Source organism: Pongo abelii, chromosome 1 (assembly GCF_028885655.2).
Source record: "Pongo abelii isolate AG06213 chromosome 1, NHGRI_mPonAbe1-v2.0_pri, whole genome shotgun sequence".
NCBI lineage: Eukaryota > Metazoa > Chordata > Mammalia > Primates > Hominidae > Pongo > Pongo abelii.
Genome location: NC_071985.2, coordinates 26169497 through 26192698, shown reverse-complemented (window position 1 = coordinate 26192698; position 23202 = coordinate 26169497). Strand labels below are relative to the sequence as shown.

The 23202-nt window shown below is 44.5% G+C and overlaps 1 protein-coding gene across 7 annotated transcripts in view; it reads right to left on the bottom strand.

Moving 5' to 3' along the window:
- The window catches only part of SUSD4 (sushi domain containing 4), a 146419-nt gene that overhangs the window by 34468 nt on the left and 88749 nt on the right, over positions 1–23202 (bottom strand). For 5 of the 7 annotated variants that reach the window (XM_054525499.2, XM_024231367.3, NM_001132622.1 and 2 more), the window contains 2 exon segments: positions 13093–13266; positions 9256–9444 (listed from right to left, as the gene is read on the bottom strand). In XM_054525499.2, coding sequence (XP_054381474.1) covers positions 9256–9444; positions 13093–13266 — 363 coding nt within the window. 7 annotated transcript variants of the gene reach the window in all.

The following is a 23202-nucleotide window of genomic DNA, read 5'->3' as shown; positions in this document are numbered from 1 at the left end:
AGGTGGGGGGTGGGAGGTTTATATGACCCAAGCCAATCATTTCATTGCTCTGGTCTCAAGTTCCTAAGGAGGCAGAACCCGATGTATGATTTTCACATTTCACGCCAGCAAACTCTTCCTTCAAATAAATCTTGAGTGGGAACATAATATGTAAATATATAAAACAGAGTCGTTGGGGCTGGGGGAGCCTGGATCAAAGTTACCTGGGGCTTCCCAGGAAACTCCCAGGGCCTTAGAGCCTTATGTTCCAGAACCCCTGGCCAAGCATTACCTAACCTTGTATTAGCTAGAGGAGGTGAGGGAAGGGCAGAGCCTAGGGCAAGCAGATTAATCAGAAGCCCTCCCTCTACTGTCCCATGGAAAGAACCCCCCTGCTATATCAAGTAAAAAAGGCATTTGCTGCCCTTTTCTTCCTTTTCTGCCGATTAAATTTTATGCTGGGTCCAGCTGCTGGCAGGATCACGGATAAGCCTGCAGGGAGTTTGAGGGCCCAGGAGAGGCTAATTGAGACCACACCTCTGGCCAGTGGGTTTATTCAGAACCGTGGGAGGCTGAGTGGGTATTCAGTGTCCAGGTGGTCACTGCTATTATCATTTACACAGAGGTGCACAGGACTTGAATCTCTAATAGCAGTGGCCACTTGGCACATTGTACGTCCCTGGTTGGCACCAGAGCCTTACCTGGGAAGGAGGGAGGGAGGGAAGGAAGAAATGGAAATTCCCCCATTGCTCACCGTTGTATACGGTGTAGCTTGGGGCAGATCACATGGTATTGCCCTCTCCCTCCTGCAAAGCCTTTTACATCATAAAAATTCAGGTTCCTGAGAACATTAATGGTAAAGAAGTCATCAATGGGTGGCTGTGCAGATTACTCAGGTGGCCAGGCTGGTCTCTCCCATGGAAGGCAGTGCAGTACAGGAGAAAGCACAGCCCAGGAGTCAGGTCAGAGCTGGTTTAGAATCTTGGCTCTGCAGCCTACTCCCTAAGGCCAAGGGGTGTGACCAGGCCTGCTTCCTATCTGAAAATAGAGGACAGTAATACCTGGAGTTGTCTAGAGGCTGATTAAAGACAGCAGGTGAAGTGCCTGTTACCAAGATGACCCTCAACATGCACCTCTTACTTTCCTGCCGCTCCCCTCCTGCAGATGACTCCAGGCTCACAGGCTGACTGTATAAACATGAGTTTCAGGAAAACTCTGTTAGCCAGCGTTGGGGTGAGAAGCTCTCCTAGCACCTCTCCCCTTCATTTTTGCCACCTGCCTTCCAGAGCCAGCCAGGGACAGGGCAGCCTCTCTGGGAAGTGTGAGTTCTGGTTAAGAGCAGAATCAAAGAATGTGACCACCAGGAAGGAGCCTCTGAGATCAACACTTCCAACTCCTTTCCATTCTATCTGAGGAAATGGACAGAGCTAGGATTAGAACCCAGATCAAAATTTTCAGCAGGTAGTCTGGGTCTTAGAAGGCCTAGAAGAGTAGTGTCAGTAGAAGGTGTGGGCTCAGGAGGCACAGGGGCCAGGTTGCTGTGGACAGAGTGACCTTAGGGAAGGAGCAGCGGAGCTGTCTGAACCTCAGTTTCCTCATCTATAGGCTGGCACCACACTTGCTTCCCTTGACTGTTGTTAGGAGCGATCACGAAATAAATTACCTGCACGGTGCTTGGCACAGAGTAGGCATCCAAAAATGTCAAATGAATCAAAAGAAGTTTTAGTTATAACAGCTGCAACTTGTAGAATATAAAGCACGTGCTGGGGCTAGGAGTGCAGGGAGGAACAAGGCGCTTTCTGCCATGCAGTCAGTTGTTCATAGGAGGAAGAAATTTGAAATATTATTTCTCCCTGTTCAAGAATGTAGATGAGGGGCTGGGTGCGGTGGTTCATGCCTGTAGTCCCAGCAAGTTGGGAGGCCGAGGTGGGAGGATTGCTTGAGGCCAGGAGTTTGAGACCAGCCTAGGCAACACAATGAGACCAAGTCTCTACAAAAACATTTTTACAATTAAAAAACAGAAAAACATAGGCAAGCAAGGCAGTGAAGATCAAGTGGCATGGGCCTTCCCTACTCAAGGCAGCCTGATGGTGCCAGAGCCCAGGGTGGATGTGGGACCTTGACTGGTGCTCCCAGGCCCACCACTGTAGCCAAGCCCGCTACTCTCTGGCACTTCCCATTCATCTCTACAAGGACACACTGGGGTACAGCGGGTTGGCTTAGGAGAAAGGGAAATTGGTGATGCCTAAGCTCTGTATTCTATGACCAGTAATTCAAAATCAGTGGCACAAAATCCCCAATATAACTTTTCTTCTGTCATTTCCCATGTGCTACTTCATATCCAATGCAGAATAGTTTCAAGTTTATCAAAGGATAGACCCGAGCCCACACTTTCTTATTGTGGATCACCGGGCAGCGAGGTGAGAGACACCGCGTCTCCCCGACATGTTTGGGGACAGGTGGCAGGAGGAAGATAGGAACTCCATAGGGAGAATAGAGTGTCCCTGACTCGGGTCTGGGGAAGTGACCGAGGTGACACTGGGCCTCATCACGAACAGTAATTTACGACCTTATTGGGAATGGTATGGACTCCTCTTTATGTTTGAAGTTTCCATTTGTAAAATGGGAGCAGCCTGTCCCAGGGTGGGCCCTCATCACACCCCCTTTGAGTGTCCCCTGCAGCCTGCCTCCAGGATCACGGTAGGCTCTGTGATCCAAGGAGGCCTGGATTCTCTGCTGTGTCTTTCCTGTTCCCTACACAGGATTCACTTTGAAGTTCTGAGGCACTTCTGAGTGAAGGCAGGATTCCTGGAGGGAGAAATCACTTCAGGCGCCTCTTATACCAGGCGCCTCTTGTACCTGAACGTGTTTTGACTTGGGAACAAAGTACACTGCAAATGTAGCTTGAGAGCTGGGGAGCCCTCCACATCCAAGCTGGCTTTGAGTTTTGATCCCAAATTGGAACCTTTCAAGTCATTTCACATTTGGCCAAACAAGGTTCTTCAGTTTCTTATTTTTCCTCCTTTTCTTATAAAAGGATACAGAGCTAAAAGGACCCCTGGGCACTTGCAGGTTCTTAGGAAATCACACTGCTGCATTCCCTGTGATTGAATTGGACGCTGTCTGATGAAAACTCCATCCCTGTCCATGTGGGCTCTAAGATGAGTGGGGCTGGGGGGAATCACCTGGGGGCATTCTGGGTTTGGGGACTGGGCAGATTTAAAAACCCAAACTTTCAGATGTTTGGCTTCCAAGGGGGTCAGGTTTACTTGTTCCTGGGAGAAATGCCAGCCATGAGGCTGAAAACGTCTTTTGAAAATGTCATCATCAGGGAAGCCACTGCCCAAGTCATTACAAATGAAACCTTAGGTACCTGCAGATCCTACAGTGATTTATTCCCCTATTTGGGAAAAACAAACAAACGAGTAGACCAGACTCCCTGGGGCCTCTGGGACCATGCTCATTGCTTTCCCTGAAAACCCGGCTGCCTTCTGAAAGCAGACCAGGCATCACGTCTCAGAGCCAACCCCACACAGCAAAGAGTGACTCACCAGCCTGACCCTCCCAGTTCTTTCGAAACCATGGAGACCTTGCTTTAGAACTCCTTCTAGGTGGCCTTCAGTGTAGGTAACAATCTTCTCTACTGCAGGAGGCCCTGGATAACTTACAAATGGAGTATTCAGAACCTAGCTCTGCCTGCGTGGAGAGTGCAATTTCAGGAATAACAACACATACTATGTGAGCCCCAGGGAGACAGAGACTTTGCACAACTCATTTGCCACTGTTTGCACTGGACCTTGCAAGATACTCAGCATACAGGCATTAAAACGTTGGCTGAATGAATCCATACACTTCAGAGGCACTTATGTGAAATAGCATATAACAGATTTTGGTTTCTTTCTTTTTAAACTCTAATCTCCCTAAATGTTTGATTGGTCCTTTCTAAATTTGATTCCATCTTTTTATCTAGAGAGTTGTTGAAGGGAGGACCTCTGGATAAAGGATCCAGGATCCTAAGTCCTCTAATTTAACACTTAGAGAAACAGGAATCTTTAAGTGGGTGGCAGCTACAATTAAGGACCCCAAATTCCAAGTTTTTGCTTCCATCATCTGTTCTTCTGACCCTTGCAACCTGCCTCAAAGAGGCACAGTGCTGTGATCTCTGCTGTTGAAAGAGCTGCCCCCAGAAATTTCTATAACTGGATACCCAGCACCTCTGTGCTGTTTCCAGGCTGTTTGAAAACCTGAATGTGAAGAGAATGTTCCAGATACTAACAGGTTTTGGGTGGTCCTATCCCCTGTAGAGAAGTGCCCTTTCCTGCAACCATTCATAACCAGCAGCTCTCACAGCCCCAAGCACACAGTGTCTTGGGGATTCTGGGCAGTTGGTGCCTCTTCTTCCTAGACTGCCCCGTGTGTGTCTGCGTCCGTCCCTGCAACTATGTGCTACATGGTTGGTTCATTTACTTATTGTTATGCTCCTCAATATCCTTCCATATTCCCACCCTTCAAACCACTGTGCTGGAGCCTCTGACACACACTAGGGCAGGCTGCGTCTATACCGATGAGCTCCGCCATGCTTCAAAATACACAGTCCTTCCCTAGGAGTGAGATGTTCAGAACTTTCTCTTTCCCCAAGGCTCAAGTGGAGACAGAAAAGACAGAAAAATGCTATTATTGGTCTCTGGGGAAAATAAACAAAAATGCCATAAATCCCTGGGTAGAAAATTTCATTTTACAATTGTGATATCATCTCCTGAAACTGTCCTTCTACCCTTTCTAAATGCAGAAGCCCCCGTGTGCCCCTTGGTAAAAGTAGCTGTGTGTGTAGTGGCTGCCATCTGTAATGAGGCTATTCTTTAGGAAATGGACTTTGTCATCTTGTTCTCCCTCTAGACTGTAAACTCTTCAAAGTAAGGAATTATGTCCTTTCCTTTCTTTGTAATTCCCCAGTGCTCAATTCAGTGTTGCTCTGAGCCTAGCAGGTGTTCAGTAATCACTGGTGACAACATAAACTGAGTTCTTAGCACTGAACAATGAGAAATTCCCCACATTTATTGTCAGAGCTTTTTTGGTTTTTAAAGATTTCTTCCATTCAATGTGTGCATGTGTATGCACGCACATGAAAGAGACAGATGGAGGTGAGGGCCTCAGGGAGGAAGAGAACCCGAGAGTGGAAAGCACTAAGATACACACAGACGAGGCAAAGCGCACAGGCCCACCGCAAGACAGGGCCCACAGGGACACACAGGGATGCACAAAGCTCCTTCTAGCTCCAATTTTATACAGTAATTGATTTTAAAACATTATAGCCATCATTCTGGTTCAACGCTTTGAAATTCTGGGTGCTTTATCTGACAACACAGCTATGGGGACCCATATATGCTCCAGAATCTTCCCACTATCTATGAGTGCAATAGCGCAGGCCTCAAAACATGTGACCCACACCTTTGTACTGGGCTTCCAAACTCTTGCTACCTTTGGTGAGGCTGCCAAAGCGTTTCCTTCCGAATTATCAACTCCTTCATGAAGCCAGGTATCAACTGTGAAATTGTTGACATGTGAGTGCGACAGCTGTCACTCACTGACCCTCACAAAGTGCTCTCCACTTCGCTAAGAAGAGGAGGTGCCATGCGGCAGAGACCATGCGCCAAGAGTTGGAGGGTCAGGACAAGTCATGGCATTCTCCAAGGGGTCATGTCCTCATCTGTAAAAGGAGGCCAACAACCTCTGCCTGGCTCACTGGCTGAAGTGGGGTTCCACGGCCATGTGGGAGACTAACGGGCATCGTGGGGCGGCAGCAGTAAGAGCCTGCGGCTACCCAGGGGGCAGCAGAGCCTCCCCTGCTGCTGGGATTTCTCAGGGATGATAACTAAACTAGAAAGACAAATTCTTTTCTATGCAATAATTATTTTATTGTTTTGCTTTAAGAAAATGCCTATAAAAGTATCAAATTTCTTTCCCCCTGTTAGATTGTAATCAGAACATGTTAAATAGACAATGTACCTTGGTGATCAAGAACATGAGCTTTGAAGTGACAAAGATCCATGCTACAGTCCCAGCTCCCCCTCTTCCTAGCTGTGTGACTTTGAGCAAGTTACTGAACCTTTAGAAGGCTGGGTTTGCTCAGTGGCTAAAGGGGGTCAGTAGTACCTGCTTCCAAATGGCATTAAGAGGATTAAAGGAGACACTGTGTCAAACACTTTGAGCAGTAGCCTGACACCTGTGTAGTAAGCTCTCAAAATTAATGGTGGCTGTTCTTATTGTTCAGTATTTCCTCTTGGTATCTGAGTCATCTTACGTAGACACAGCTTAGAATATGCAAATAACCAAAATAGCACCTGAACAACCAAAATTGTGTCACAATGTACATGTCTAAAAGCCTGGAGACCGTATTCACAGAGAGTCATGCTAGATTCTCTCTTACTTATTGAGATTTTATATAAAACTCTTAGTGCATTAATAACAATGGACAAGTGATTGACCACATACTATGGGCTGGGCACTTCATTAAATGGGTAGATTTGTTATCTCACTGACTCTTCCCAGTCCCACAAGGCAAGTGGGACTCATCACCCCCATTTTACAGAGGAAGAAATGGAGGCTGAAAGAGGCTATGTGACTTGCCCCAGGTGAAGTGATTGAGTAGGATGCCAGGATGTGAAGCCAGTCTGTCTGAGGTCAGCCTGCACTGGTAATTGATATCCTATGCTCCCTCCATGACCAGCCTGGTGAATCTTTCTCCTGGCTCACAGCAGGTTAGAAAAGAAATTGGGGGTGAGGGACAGCTGCAGCGACAGGTACCCTGAGTGTGACAGGCACACTGACAGCTGATGGATTGATAGTGAAAGAGGAACGGGAAAGGGACAGAAAACTCAAAGAGAAAGACTTCCACAGCAGAACTGTCCACACCATTACTGTGGGGGTCAGAGAGTTCTAATATATTTAAAAGCCCCTTAGAGCATCGTAATTCCACAACCCAGTGCAATAATTTTCACTATGTCATCGAGAAAAATCAAATTGTGCAAATTGTGTGCTTAGGAAGACAGAAACATGAGGAGTTAAAAGTGTGGGTGATCTATGAAAAGGATCGATTCCTTTGTGACAGTTCATCTATGTTGAATACCTATGACAATATTGCATAAATAAGGCACCGTCTTTTAAAAAGATGATACACAATTAAAGTGAGAATGAGAGAAATGCAAATGTATAGGCACATCTGGATAACTTGTTCACGAATCCTTACCTCTTAGTTTAACCCACTGCTTAATTTAACCCAGTTTCTATCAAGTCTTGAAAGAAATAATCCTTTAGTCCCCTTTGTGCCTCTCAGTTTAGAATCACTGCTTTGTACCTTTAGCCAGTGTTGCATTGAAAGCGCTCACCAACAAACGCCATCAGATAATTTAAAGGGATGTCTATTGAAAATGGAGACGTAAACCTTATTAAAAAAAAAAAACCCTAGGGAAAAAAGACACTAAGTGGCCTTCCTGGCACAGGCAGCTGTCAGCATCTATCCATAGTGGAGGATGGCAAAGGAAAGGGGACATGTTAGGCCAGAAGACTCATTTTCAACCCGAAGCCACTCTCAGCTCCCTGTTTATAACCTTAGATTTTGTTTTATGCCTATCCAATCATATTCTCTAGTCTCCATAAAGACTGCTTACAAGTCCCAAAATAAAGCTTATCAGAACCTGACTGCCTGAAACACATTTAAACCAAATTTGAAAAGATTTGAAAACAGGCATTTCAAATTGATAAAATCATAACAACAACATCTTTAAAGGGCCCTCTCTGTCTGGTTATCTGAGCAGGGAGAAGCCTCCAGAACTAGGGAAGAGCCCCTTCCATCAGAGGTCCACGGCCTACCAGCAGCATCCAGATAACAGGAAGGCTATTCCCACTGGAAGCAAAAGGGATGACCTTGTCCCTTGAGGCTAGGGTGACCAGATTTAGGAAATAAAAATTCAAGACACTCAGTTATTGATATATTTGAATTTCAGATAAGCAAAGAATAATTTTTTATACTAAGTATGTCCCATATAATATTTATGACATGCTCATATTAAAACATTATTTGTTTATCTGAAATTCAAATTTATCTGTGTATCCTGTATTTTATCTGGCATCTCTAGGCCAGGCTCCAATTCCCTGGGGGATTTGGGATGGGTGGGAAGTGGAGTGAGGGGAGTTCTAATGATCAGCCTAGGAGTATGACAAAACCAGTGGGAAGGGCTGGCCTTCTCACTCCCTTCCCTCCTTCCGCCACCATTCTCCAAAGAGATTCCATGGCTCCAGCCAACCCCACTCCACATCCCTAGAGTGGCCGTCTCCGATCCTTCTGAGCAATAGTCATCCTCCATGACACACGCCCTACCCTGACTTCCTCCCACACAGAGGTGCACACTTGTAGAGATGCTGTAAACTTGTGAGAACTCATTTGCTTCCATATTCCATTGTTTTGCTTTGTTTCCCAAACAAGGCTGCAAATAGGCTTTGAAGGGGCTCCTGACTTGAGGTTTCTTCACTTTTTTTCTTTCCCCATATAGACCCCTCCTACCCACTATACTCAGATGCCGAGAAACACATTGGAGTTTGTTCTCTTCGGGCATACTTTCAAGATCTGAGTTAAAGCAAGAGCTGAACCAGCATGTCCAACTTGCCTAGCAGAAGTGTTTATAGGCTTTTCCCCTACAGACACTGCCTTGACTCTGCCAATGGAAGCCCTGTCCTTCTCACTACTTCACACTACTGATTAGTGGTCTTTAGTGAATCACAATCTATAGTCACACAGATTTAATAAAAACAGGGAGGAAAGAGCTCTTGCTTTCAGGCATCCAAGGGTGTGCTTGCAGCAAAACATTTACAGCTAAGCCATAAAGTGCATGGAAATATGGAAGAAACATCGACATAACAATAAAACGAGGGGTGAGATTAATGACATGATACAATCTGTTTTCATTTGGTGCAGAGAAAATTAATTTTTGAAGACATTTCATTTAACTTTGCAATATTTTGTAATTTAACCTTTGATGTTCGCAACTTTTTCTTTTATCTGCTCTCCTCTTTAAGCCTAAGGATGAGGGAAGCAAGTTTTACATCTAATTGTAAATATGGCTTCATGGCAGCTGATCTCTGCTCTGGACAAAGGTGAGAAAGATGTACTCAGAGAAGAAAAGTTATTGCCCATCATAATTCGCAGCTCTTCCTCCTATTGATCTTCTTCCTCACTTTAATAATACAAAATACAACTTCCAAAAGAATGAGATGTGTTACCTTCCAGAGCAAGGCACCGGGGTGGGCTGGACGACCAGATAAGGTTGTGTAAGCACTCAAGATACGCAGACCCATCAAGTTTAAATCCGGGAAAGCAGCGATAGTAGATCACAGTCCCCACCGGGAAGGAGGTCTGGAACTCGGAGATGTTTACATAGCCATTAGAAGAGGCTAGAGGCCTCAGACAGCCTGTGGAAGGTGAAAGAAAAAGGGGAAGATTCCACTCTGTCATCTCTGTACGTCGAAAAGTCACACAGAACGCTGGAACTTTTTAGGATTCCCCGACTGTGAAAATGGCACCACCTCTGAAGAATGAAGCACCTTAGTCTCAAATACTCAGGTTCCTTATTCTAGTTATCATGTAGGTATTTGCTCTGCTATTTGAAAATGGCACCAAGAGGGTAAGAGGAGTAGTTAAGACAGAGGGAGGGTGGTGAGTGTCTGACTGTGGATTGTACACCCTCAGGCCAGGTGTTCTGGCTGTGACTGCATTTCAGCATCACCTGAGAAGCTTTTATAAAACACCAGTGCCTGGGCCCCATGCCCAGGCTCTGAGGACAGGTTGAGAACTACCGAGGTGCTGTAAGAGGAAAGAGACACCACCAATGGTTTCAGTGGTGGAGAGAGCAGCTTTGGAAGCTTAGGTTCCAAACTGAATTGCACTATAGTGGATTTGGGGACAGAAATCTGCCTGAGATGGTGGCCTTAAATTTCTGAAAACCCAGTTGTGTTTTATGTAAAGCAGATGAGGAATCCCACAGTGTAGTGGTTCTCAAACTCGAGAATGATCTGGAGGGCTTGTTAGACACAGGCTGCTGGGCCCACCTGCAGAGCTTCTGTTTCAGCAGGTCTGGGGCAGAGGGTGCCTGACAACTGCGCTGCCAACATCCAGGCACTGCTGCTGCTGCTGCCACTGCCAGGCTCGGGACCACACTCAGAACCACTGCTGTCCTGAATCTGTGCATCGAGCACCGCATGCTGTGTGCAATTAGTGTGGAAGTGGGACCTGGATCCCACACTCCTTCTGTGAAACACTAAGCAGCCTGTTTGCCCTGAAGCCTGTGCAGCCAGTAGAACGCTCCTGGTGGCAGACAATTCTGTTGTGTGTGGCATCCACTGTGATCGGGGCATTTCTTATTGCTTCAACAGTTTCACTGGAGGGAATAATGACACTGCAGAGCTGGTGTTCTTCCAGGAGAGAACTAATTGTGTGTGAAGTAAATAATGTATAATGAAAATACCCACTTTCCCTTCCAAGTCACCAGATACAGATTGTATGTGTCCCATGCACAGCAGCAGATGACTGAACCCTTCTCCTAAGCTGACTTTGTTGGACATTGTAAGTATCTTGAAGGGATCTCTCAGCAAATTGCTTTGGTTGAAACCCCAGTATATGGTGTCTGTGCATCAGAGCAGGTGAGGGTGAGGTGGGTGCAGAACTTGAGGCACTCACTGTCATGGTTGGGCAGTGCCAATCCTGCACTGCTGTGTCCTGGGGCCATGGGGCTCTGCAGACCAAGGAGATCATAGCTTTGAACTGGCCAACATTTGGGATGCACCATACCCTAAAAGGTACGGAGCTCAGCCATCTTTGTAGACAGTCCCATAACCTTAGGTTATTATTATTGTTTTCTTGAGCTGAAAACTGACAATGTTCATAGTAAAAGTGAAGTGTATGTGTGTTTATGTGGTGGGGAGGAGGTTGGGGATCAGGAATAAACAGACTCAATAATTGAAAAAAAAAGAGAAGCACATTAACATGAACAAGTGAGCGCCTTAGAACCCTTAAGTGTAGTTCAAATGAGTTGGCACAAATGATTGTGCTCGCTCTTCTTCCTAGGAAGGAATTGTAGTTCTAAACTACTCACACAGATAAGCTGGTTTCTCTCAAATAAAAACTAACTCTGACTCAGAGTGGGGTTATAATTCGTGCAGTTAATCAGAGGAGAAGGAAAGATATGCTCACTCTCGGTTAGAGACAGCCTGTCCTAAATATAACAGTCGAAAAAGGGCTTCAACTCAATAGTTCAATATGATTTCCATTTGCACTTCTAGATAATAGAGAGAGGCCTCCTCAGGCTTTAGCTCCTGGATCTATAGGTGCAAATAAGACTTAGAGAATGAAATGTCACTCCTAGGGCCAATTATATTCCCCCTGGGGGCTCAGAGGGGTGTCAGGCTGTCCAAGGCAACTTCAGTTCCTCATTTCCTACAGTGTGCCAGGCAAGGAGCCAGTGAGCAACACTGGAGCAGTGGCAGCTCCAGCAGGCAGGACCTATCCTTCTGTGCAGCAAGGCATGGGGTGCACTAGAGGGTAGGGAACAGGCCAGGACACCCACCCCCTCTATGGGACAGAGGCCTCTGAGGAGGAGGGAGAGGTGGGCAGGACTTGCATCATTTAAAGAAGCATACCTCTTCAGGGTAACCGACTGTCTCTGTTGTTGCAGACCTAGAAAAGCTACGTCTTGACTGGGATTTGAGGAAGGGGAGGTAGAGCGGGGGCAACAGTGGCCAGAAAGAGCAGTAAGAAAGCCTGGGTCTAAAGCCTCAAAATGACACTTTGAGAGGCACATCAACAGAGGGTATTTCTTTTTTTTATCACTGGGGAAAAAAGAACCCCTAAAGGAGCATCTTGTATTTAAGTGACAGAAAAGGAAACAGAGATGATGGGAGAACAAAAGGTTACATGGAAAACAGGAAGGGAAGAAGTGGCTGCAGTCTGGGGTTGCTTTCCTGACCATCACTCTGACCGTGTCAGAGGACTGAAACGGATCAGCAGGTAATAAAGTTTATTTGGATAAGTAGCCCAACTTAACAGCCAGCTGCTTGTTTTGTAGACATCTGAAAATGTAAATAAATCATGTCTCCTTTAAAAATGCAACACAGAACATGCTCAGCAACACCGGCAGTTCCTGGGAGAGACCCGGGGAGTGTGATGGTCTGGGCTGCTTTCGTCCTTCTTATGCTCAAGCCTCTCTTCCTTCAAGGGGTCATGAGTCTTAAGCTCTCATGTAACGAAACTATTTATTTCCAAGAACAGGGCACCCAAAGCAATATCAGAGTCTGCCAGCTGTGATTTCCAAGCACAAAGTTAACATTCATCTCAGCTTGAGCACGCTGGTGCTTTTGGAGCAAATGAGATTGCTCTCCTTCTCCCTCAAATTATGAATTATGCATTGCCTTTTTGGTTCTTTGGTCGAAGTCACACGTCAAAAAATAAAATCAGAATTACTCTGAACTTGAGGGCTTATTTTCACAAACAGGGCCCTCTATGATGGCCCAGGCAACTCTAAAAAAATGCAAGGGAATAAATATTCACCAGGTTGTTCGGATGAAATTTGAATTTGATAATTTTTCTGCTCTTCATGCATTTTATATATATAAACACTGTTAAGAGAAAACAGCCTCTGTTTAAGATTGGCTTTAACTATATTTTCACCACTACTGAAATAAATATAAATGCTCTGTTATTTCCATTAAATATATAATAGTTCATCATTGTGTTAGCAGCTCAGTTACAAGTCTCCTGATTCTTAAACTACTTTTGATATTTTGGAGTTAAGGAGACATCCAACATTCCAAGGAATAAGGTGTTTCCTGTTTATCCTTTAAAACTGGGTGTATGGAGCTGAGCAAGCTACACGGAGTGGTGATGGAGAGTCTAAGAACAGAGCTTTGGCAATTGTAGTAAACATGCAACTGGATCCATGTGGGGTAGATGGCTTTGTTCATTTCCCCCATCATCTCTATCACTTTATTAGATAAACATGTACACAGTCTACAATAAAGTCCGAGAGAATAATAGCCCAGCTGAGAACTGAGGCATCAGTCCCGTACCTTGACAGATGGGCAGATTATTCCACGTTCCATCATCGCGACATAATGAAACCATATTGTGTAGGTCGGGGTACCGGATCTTGAATCCTTCATGACAAGTGATGATTAGCTTCTCTCCATGTCTATATGTCTTGTTATGAATCTCAGCATCTTCGATTTGAGGGATACGGCAATCTGCAATTTTGTAAAAGGTACACATTATTTTTGGAATTTTAAAACGGTTGTGGTTCATAGCTTCACGAGAAAGCTCTTATTTTCAGACTTGGTCTCAACCTACACAGCAATCTGATAAATGGTACCTCATTTGTCACTAGGCTCAGGTGCCAGTGATGAGCAGAAGAGGTGGTTTCACGGAAGTAACGAGAAGGTGGCTCAAAAAGAGGGACTCAGGGCGTGGGGATCCAACCACAAAAAGAACTGTATTTCCTGCCTGTGACACTTCAAACCATACAGCTGATCTTATGAACAATTTTGGAAATAAGTGAAAAAAGAGAAGTGTTGAGGATTAGCCTGAACTATCTGGTTACATACTTTACTGTGTTTGTGGACAGAACAGACCACAGTGCGGCCTGATGGGCTAGTCTCACAGCTGCCCAGCCATGCCACCTCTGTCTAAGGGTCCCGGCCCTGAGCCTGATAAGAAAATATGCTTTGCAAAACAGCACAGGGGTTGAGCTGTGGCTGTGTTTGCCATTAGCATTTCCTATCCACCTTATCTGTTTAAAAAGAGATAACAAATAGAGCAGCACATGCTACTGCCAATCTCACAAAGGCTCAGAGCAAGCCACTGTGCTGCCTCCTAAAAATGGAGTAAAAGCAAAAGGCACGTGTATAGGAGAAGAGGCAAGGCTGGGGGCTGGGGGAGGAGAATGCCAGTGGAGGCACGAGGAGCCCATGCCATGCAGCAAATGATAAAAAGATCAAATAAAATGAACAAGTGATCATAACCCACTTCCAGCTGCATCTACTTCCAGTTCACTGTGCAGGCCACGCCACCCCTTGCCGCCAAGTTGGGATCCCACTTCCACCCTAAACACTGCCTAAGTCATCCCATCTGGTTTAAGGCACATTGCTCGCAATGTGTCTCTCTCCATCTCTTATGAACACATCTCTGTTTAATGTTTCTGGTTTTATACGCATACGTGTTTGTAAGCATGACCTACAGATGGGTTATGTTCCAAATTTGTTGATTCTTAACTTTTTAAAACAAGGCAAAAACCAAGAACAGCATTTTGTGAATCATAGAAATTTCCTCCAGAAATTTCTCAACGCTTTAAAAGATTGTAGGTCTCTTATCCATTCCCCAAATCCTACAATATCCACAATATGGCCAGAACAGTACTAACAGGAACCCTCACCTTTAAGTTGCTCTAAGCTTTGAACTGTCAGCTCTGAGGCACTTGGCCCTGGAAGCCCTGATGTGAGTGGAAGAGAAGGGAAATGCTGTGGCTAGTGGGTGAGTGGGTGACTCCGGTGGCTAGGAACTTTGGTGGCTCGAAAAAGGGCACATCCAGGAGCTAGGAGGTGGGGTTGGGGCTGGGTTTACTGGGAGAAATGGGAAGTATGGCACAACAGACTTCAGAAAATAGGATGTCAATGATGGGAAAGACTCAGGCAGACAGGGGCTTCCAAGTTAGAGGAGAGCTTGGCAGCTGGGGATGCAGGGGTGATGGCTGTTCACTGCCTGCATGGGTCACCTGAAGTCAAATGCTTGTAAGCCCAGGTCTGCCCTTATCTCAGCCTTTGTCACCACCATTAGCTTGAGAGCAGGGACTGTGTTGCTTACTTCCTCTGACCCTCCTGCCATGCTTCTGACCTGCGCACACACCTGGCGAAAGAGTGCTGAAAGGAGTTCTCTGAACCTCTGCCCAAGCTCGCTGTGAGTGCACAGCCCTCTGGAGCACGGCTAACAGGCTTGGGGCACAGCCCTGCAGCTCAGCCTTCCCTGAGGACACCTGTCATCAGGCCTTCCCTTTGCCCATGATTTCAACAAAGAGAGTCTGGGCTGAAGAACTGTGCTCTGACTTTGGTTTTACCTTTCATATTTGTGTTTCAGGCCGTGAAAAGGGGTTTTCTTTTCCTTTTTGAGACAGAGTCTCACTGTGTCACCCAGGCTGGAGTGCAGTGGCATAATCTCGGCTCACTGCAACCTCCACCTCCCAGGTCCAAGCGATTATTCTGCCTCAGCCTCCCGAGCAGCTAGGACTATAGGTGCATGCCACCATGCCCGGCTAATTTTGTATTTTTAGTAGAGATGGAGTTTCACCACATTGGCCAGGATGTTCTCCAACTCATGACCTCATGATCCGCCCGCCTTGGCGTCCCAACGTGCTGGGATTACAGGCGTAAGCCACCACGCCCAGCCTGAAAAGGGGTTTTCTAACTGTTCATGTTTAACAAACAGTTTTCCTGCTAGCATAGCTGAATTCCCCAGAATCAACCCCAATCCCAGAATAATCCTAACTGGGGTCACAAGATCATTGACAATTCTTTGCACACTGCTGCTGCCTTCTTAATAGAAAATGTGAATTACGTTTTTTCAATCGCACTGTACAGAAATTATTCACAGCAAATAAAAACACATTTATCAAGGCATCCGTCTGTAAAATCTTGGCTGTAAATAGGTACTGCGGCAGTAATTTACACATTGAAACAACTGTTTTCCTGATTGATTTAAAACTTGTTCAGCAATTAGCTAGTATACTCAGGAGGTGGCCAGCTATAGAGAATAAAGTCAATGGATAGAAGCGTCCCTTTGGGCATTATGGACACGTGGATATTGGCTGGCTGGGAGCAGAAGCACCCAAGCCTTGTTTCTAAGAGTGATTTCTCCGCATAGTGTTGTGTAATGTAGAATGCTTTCAACTTCTAGTTAGAGCTAAAGTTTCCCCAAACATGGCATGGGGACTATTGCAGAATATAAGACACAGGGTTAGAGGGAATTCACAGCCTCCCGAATCCCAGTGATGATGTGCCCTCCTGAAAGAAGAGTCACCATAGGGAGTGATGCCAGGCCAATTTACTATGTGGGAGGAGTCACGTATCAACTAGGGAGTAAGAAGTAGGGTTCAAATCCCAACAAGGGGAAGAGGCCAGGAGGGGCAGTGCCCTAGGAATGAGTACAAAACAATCACAGATCAGCTCTATCAAAAAACTTAACCTTGACAGAGAAAACATTATCCAGAGCCTTTATGATTTCTTTACCCACAAAGTCTGGCATCTGATCCTCCCCCTGAAGGAGGGTGAAGTAGAAAGAAGAAGGAATCTAGAAAAAAGTATGTGCCCAGTGAGTTCTCTGTGGTAGTGAAAAACCATGGACCTTCTTTCCACAGAAAAAAAGAATCTAGGATCTTTAGTTATCTGACAGTAAATGTCTAATATCCATCAATTCTGAAGTCTCAAACAGAAATAACACAATTTTCTATAGCGTAAACTAATCTAGTCAATAGAAAGAATTTTGAAGGCAGGTGGCTCACGCCTATAATCCCAACACTTTGGGAGGCCGAGGCGGGTGGATCACCTGAGGTCAGGAGTTTGAGACCAGCCTGGCCAACATGGTGAAACCCCGTCTCTACTAAAAATACAAAACTTAGCCAGGCATGGTGGCACATGCCTATAATCCTAGCTACTCGGGAGGCTGAGGCAGGAGAATCGCTTGAACCTGGGAGGTGGAGGTTGCAGTGAGCCAAGATCATGCCACTGCACTCTACAAAAATATTCATCAAAATCTGGTTCTGTCCTATTGAATCTGGTCAACAATTAGAACTTATATGTATGAGGCATAAATAGGCCATTCAGGGTGTAACTTGAGGGATATCAAAGCCTTCCATTCTGGAAATCATCTTTCACCAGCCCAACACTGTCATTATTTCTACATCCTGCTTCTAGTATCAATGGGGATTCAATATAGTGAATAAATAAAAGAAGGAGTAAAAGATCCTAAGGCAGCATTGCATATTTATACCCAAGTACAAATTAATTTATCAGATTAGTTAGCAGAGAGCAGCGCCTAAGGGATGGAGCAGAAATAGTAACAGTAAAAGAAATCTTAAAGAAAATGTGCCATACATAGGATTTACTATCCTTTAAAAGTTAGTTATACTTGAAAATGAATCCAATTCCTTCAATACACCAAGTTTTGACATTAATACTCCCCCAAAACTGTTCCCAGGAACATGAATACATAATACACACTCAAGAGATTCACAATCCACAGAGTAGATTAAAGGCTCGGAAGGTCTTACTGTAAAGAATTCTACTTAATTTTGTTTAAACCAGCATTTGTCAAGCTTGTTTATTCATCCAGCTGTTCATTCATCCATTTTGTGAATTACAGAGCACTCACTCTAGGCTCAGGGTGTCCTGGGTGCTGGGAATAAAGAGTCAAGGGCCTTACTCTTACAGCACTTGCATGGAAGAAGACTGCAAATGGGCAAATTAACAGCTAAAGGTGCTAGAAAGTAGCAGGCAACACTCACTGCCACGATGAACACATAGCAAGGTGACATGATAGGGACTGACTCAGGAACTCTTTTAATTTGGGTAAATATGAAAGGGGCCCCTGAGGAAATGACATTTATTAATCTGAGATCTGAATGACAAGAATAATTTAATTATGTATGGCTCTTGGAGAAGAACATGTTAGGCAGTGGGAACAGCTAGTGCAAAGGCCAGGAAAGAGCTCGGTGTCCTTAAAAACACTAAAGAAGACCTGTGTTTTTGGAATATAGTGACCAAGAAGGGGAGGGACAGGCCAGATCATGCAGGGCCTTGTAGATTAGGGCAGGGAATTATTTTAGTGTGATAGGGAGTTGCTGGGGTTTGTTAAGCATGAGCCAAGGCATGATCTGATTTATATCCTCAAAGGGTTTGCCATATGTACAGTAAAGGATTAACTTACCCAAGGAGAGGTTTAGGCATTTGCCCTCAGCTCCTGAGAGGTAACCTTTAGCCCCTGGAATGTCTGGCTTGAGATGAGTGTCTTTGTTTGTCTGGGGGCTCTGGGCCACGCTAGACAGATTATGCCAACAGTATGATGTATGGCAGGGGCCTTGGCCATGCCATCTGGTCCATGCTAACATGGATTTTAGTCCATGCTAACATGTGATTTAAGCTTTGGGCCATGGGCCATGCAGTATCAGCTCATCTTCTGGAGGAAAAGGAAACTAAGATCAGCCACACTGTGGTCAGCCATGCCCACGTGACTAAGCCCTGATTAAAACTCTGGATACTAAAGCTTGGTGAGTTTCCCTGGTTGTCAACACTTCATGTATATTGTCATACATTGTTCCTGGAAAAAAGAGGTGTTGTCCATATAACCCCACTGGAAAAGAACAACTGAAAGCTCATGTCTGGTGACTCCTGGGCCCTGCCCTATGCACCTCTTCCCTTGGCTGATTTAATCTATGTCCTTTCATTGTAAAAAGCCTTAGCCATGAGTAGAATAGTTTTCCTGAGTTCTGTGAGTCTGAGTTCCTGAGTCCTAGTGAATTTTTGAACCTGATGGTGGTCTCGGGGAGCCCAGACTTATAGCTGGTATCACAAGTGAGGGGGGTCTTGGGGACTCTGAACTTAGTACCACAGAATGCTTTTTTCCACTTACTATCCACTAATATCCCTCAGGAGCACTGTTCCATATCAGTGCCATTCCACCCTTCTGCTGTTCTAAAGAACTGTCATTCCACCACAGCTCAGAGCACACTGTCTCAACCACCACAATTTACTCAGGATCGGGCTGAAGAAGCTGAATGAAACCAACTGAGACAAATGATTTGACCATCAGCAATTAACGAAAGGCAGAGAAAATGAGGGGCAAGAATCGATGCTCTTCAGAGATGACTGGAGAGAGAGGATGCTTCATAGAATAGGAGGCACCACCATGTGGGATAGTTTTGCTTTGGGAGCAAGGCTGGTCCAGGTTGTTTCTTTCATATTTAAAGGACATTGACTCTGAAACCTGAAGAAGAACTGGAACCAGACACTCAAGACCTTGTGGCTTGCAGCTGAAGGTAGTTAGGCCCTGGCTTAAACCCACTGAGGAAAAGCCCCGTGAAAAACAGTTGGTCAAAGAAAAGTTATTATAATAAGCATGCTTCTTGTACTTAGTGTCTTTGTCTGGTGCATAGATTGGAATATTTTATTTATTTGTGGTTGACAAAGGCAATTAGTAGATTTGTATTTCATTATTTAAAGCATTCATTTCTATATTTAACACATTGAGGGCAATTATTTGTGGGTTCTTAGCTATTCATTTGGAGGGACTGAGACTGCTACACATTCTTCTAAGCACACGTGGAACATTTACAAAAAATGACCATACCTGGGCAATAAAGAAAGTCTCAAAAAAATTTCAAAAGAACAAAATTATAGAGCTCTTTTTTTTCTGGCTACAATGAAATAAAGATAGAAATGAATAGTTAGAAAATCTCCATATGATGGGAAAATGAGTAGTACCTTTCTAAACAACCTATGAGTCCAAAATACTGACTGTTCAGTGCTGTGTACACTTCTATATGTGTTTTATTTCATACATTTTTTAAAAGTTAAAACAACAACAATAGAATTAATCCAGAAAGAAGAACAAGGACATCACTGCCTATGTAGCTGTCTTTCCCAGCTCATCTGGAGCCTCTGGGCCTGGCAAGTAGAGAGTGCTTAACGGAATTCTGGGGAGTGAATGACTAAACATATTGGGGGTGGTGCTGAAATTCTCAAAAGCATAAAACCTCAAATATTTGCCAGAAAATTTTCAGAAGACAATTTGACCTCTGAATATAGGTTATGTAGGTTGTTGGAGATCAAACTGGATTTGATTCAGAGTTTTGTCCTGGAAGGCAAATCTAACCTGATTTCTTGCTTTTCTCTTAATAAACCCAATTTTAATTATTTTATCTTTAAAGAAACTTTAAGGTCACTTTCCACCTTCTGGAAAGTTCAACAACAAGGAAGTGACAGAAAGCACTTTAAGGCCAGAGGTGAACTCACAAGAAAAATAAAAGAAGGCATGTCAAATGCCCTTCTCATGGGCTGATGACTTCCAGAGGTTCTACTCCATGTCTCATGCTCTGCTCATAGAGTGCACATGGTAAGCATCTCAAGGAATCCTCTGAGGCTCCACAACATGAGAATCACCTGGAAATGCCTGGTAAATTCCAATTCTTTGTTGCATACAAGCATCTGAGCTTGGGGCCTGGAAATGTGCCTTTTTTTATGGTTCCCCGCCCCCGCCCCCGGCAATTACCATGAAGTCAAACATTGAGAACCACCATGTGATGGGCTATGCAAGGTTAGTCTGGGTGACTGAATAGACTGAAGAACAGCAATCAAAACTCAAAGGCTGGCTCAGAATTTAACAAGCCCTAGCCCATCTCTTAGCAGCTGTCTCAGACAAATGTAAGAACAGAATCTAATCCAAGCAAGCTGGAGCACCAAGGCACACCGAGGCCTCACACTCTTGCAGACCCAGCATGGGGTTCCAAGGAGATCTGAATCAGTAATAGGACTCACAAGATGCTGCCTGGAAGCCTCAGTCGGCCCCCAAACTGCTCAAAGACTGGCATGAGAGAAGATGAATTTCATCTGCAGTGGGTTTAGAAGGACCCCAGTGGGGGTAAGTCTGCATTTTTCATAAGTAGCCAACATAATTCTGGATAGTTTCAGTTGCAAGCTTGTGAAAAACTGCTTTCTGGGGAAATCCCCCCAAGTCAGTTTGGTGTTCAAGGTTGCTAACAGTCACTGTGTGACCTTTCTACAGGATCTGACAAGGATCTGTGTATGTGCTGATGATGTTGTTGTTCTCTATTTGCCTGACAATTCTGGGACTTCGAGCAGCTCCCTACCTCCATAGCCCCTGTACAAAAAGGGTGAGGTCTCAGCACTCACGTGTGCAAGACTGCATGAGGCAGCTGGTTCAGGAGTAACAGCTGCCAAGATTTGGACATTCCTTCTGCACTTATTGGGGGCTTGGTTGCACAGGCCTGAGAACCCTTGTCTGTGGTGGTCCACCTGTCATCTTGCAACCATCATAACTGATCATTTCTGTCACTTATCTTTGCGGGATTTGCCTCGACCTGACCTGATATTATTTCCTATGGATTATTTTTCCCTTTCAAGTCTGGCCACATTTAAGTTAAATAAATCTTTTAGAAAACAAAAACTAAACTCACATGGAAGCCACAAGGGAGCGAGTACAGGAGAGCAGTGGCTTCTGTTAACAGCAGCATAAATAAGAAATGACAGTGGTCCTGGGGACAGGTAGAAGCATCCCTCTGCTCCTTCCCTTCTTAGGAGGTGGAAAATGAGGACAGAATATCTTGGGGGAAGACATGCAAATACTTGCCCTTGTGGGCACAGGCTGTCGTTTCTGATAATCCACATCTAAGGCAACAAGAAAGAAATTTTAGATGATAGAGAATGCACATGAGAAAAAAAAATCCCAAATAAAATATTTTTAAAGCATCCGTTTTGATGAAGCCTCTGGAGCTGGAAGACAGCTGACAGCTCACTTAATATATAAGTAACTGGAAAACATGAGTATGACCACCCTGCTTTTGAAAAATGCCTGCACCCCACAGTTTCAATGAATAAAGGAGTTATCTCCCAATTTTACTGCCAGCTTTAGCTTATGAGTTGAGCTGAATCTTTTAATTAAAAATTTATAATGTAATAATAATACTTAAACTCATGTTGCACCTTTTCCCCAGGAAGCTCAAAGAACCTTCTTAACATCAAATTATTCATCTTTTATAGCAATCCTGGTCAGGTCTATGGGAGCCAAAATATTTTAGTGAGTGCTTAAAAATAATGCTTGATGAATGGATGATATTTTTTTTCCTTTTTGCACTCTGCAAGGAACCGAGACAAGGTTAAGCATGGAGACAGAGCAAACTGGAGCTGTGGCAGGAACAGCTCCTCCTCCTGTGCTCTATGCCACCTTTAGCCACAATCAGGTAACCAGGGAGCCTGAGACAAAAAGCACAGGTGGAAGGGATCCCTGGTTGCACACTGAAATTACCTTGGATCCCTTGAAAAGAGATCCCTGGTTGTGCCCAGGCATAGGCTGAAATACCTACGCCTGGGCTCCCACTACCCAGAACAACTAAAATAGAGTCACTTGAAGTGGGTCTCAGGCACTTTTATTTTTTTTATTTTTTATTTTATTATTATTATACTTTAAGTTTTAGGGTACATGTGCACAATGTGCAGATTAGTTACATATGTATACATGTACCATGCTGGTGTGCTGAACCCATTAACTCACCATTTAGCATTAGGTATATCTCCTAATGCTATCCCTCCCCCCTCCCCCCACCCCACAACAGTCCCCAGAGTGTGATGTTCCTCTTCCTGTGTCCATGTGTTCTCATTGTTCAATTCCCATCTACGAGTGAGAACATGCAGTGTTTGGTTTTTTGTTCTTGCGATAGTTTACTGAGAATGATGATTTCCAATTTCATCCATGTCCCTACAAAGGACATGAACTCATCATTTTTTATGGCTGCATAGTATTCCATGGTGTATATGTGCCACATTTTCTTAATCCAGTCTATCATGGTTGGACATTTGGGTTGGTTCCAAGTCTTTGCTATTGTGAATAGTGCTGCAATAAACATACGTGTGCATGTGTCTTTATAGCAGCATGATTTATAGTCCTTTGGGTACATACCCAGTAATGGGATGGCTGGGTCAAATGGCATTTCTAGTTCTAGATCCCTGAGGAATCGCCACACTCACTTCCACAATGGTTGAACTAGTTTACAGTCCCACCAACAGTGTAAAAGTGTTCCTATTCCTCTACATCCTCTCCAGCACCTGTTGTTTCCTGACTTTTTAATGATTGCCATTCTAACTGATGTGAGATGGTATCTCATTGTGGTTTTGATTTGCATTTCTCTGATGGCCAGTGATGATGACCATTTTTTCATGTGTCTTTTGGCTGTATAAATGTCTTCTTTTGAGAAGTGTCTGTTCATATCCTTCGCCCACTTTTTGATGGGGTTGTTCGTTTTTTTCTTGTAAATTTGTTGGAGTTCATTGTAGATTCTGGATATTAGCCCTTTGTCAGATGAGTAGATTGCAAAAATTTTCTCCCATTTTGTAGGTTGCCCGTTC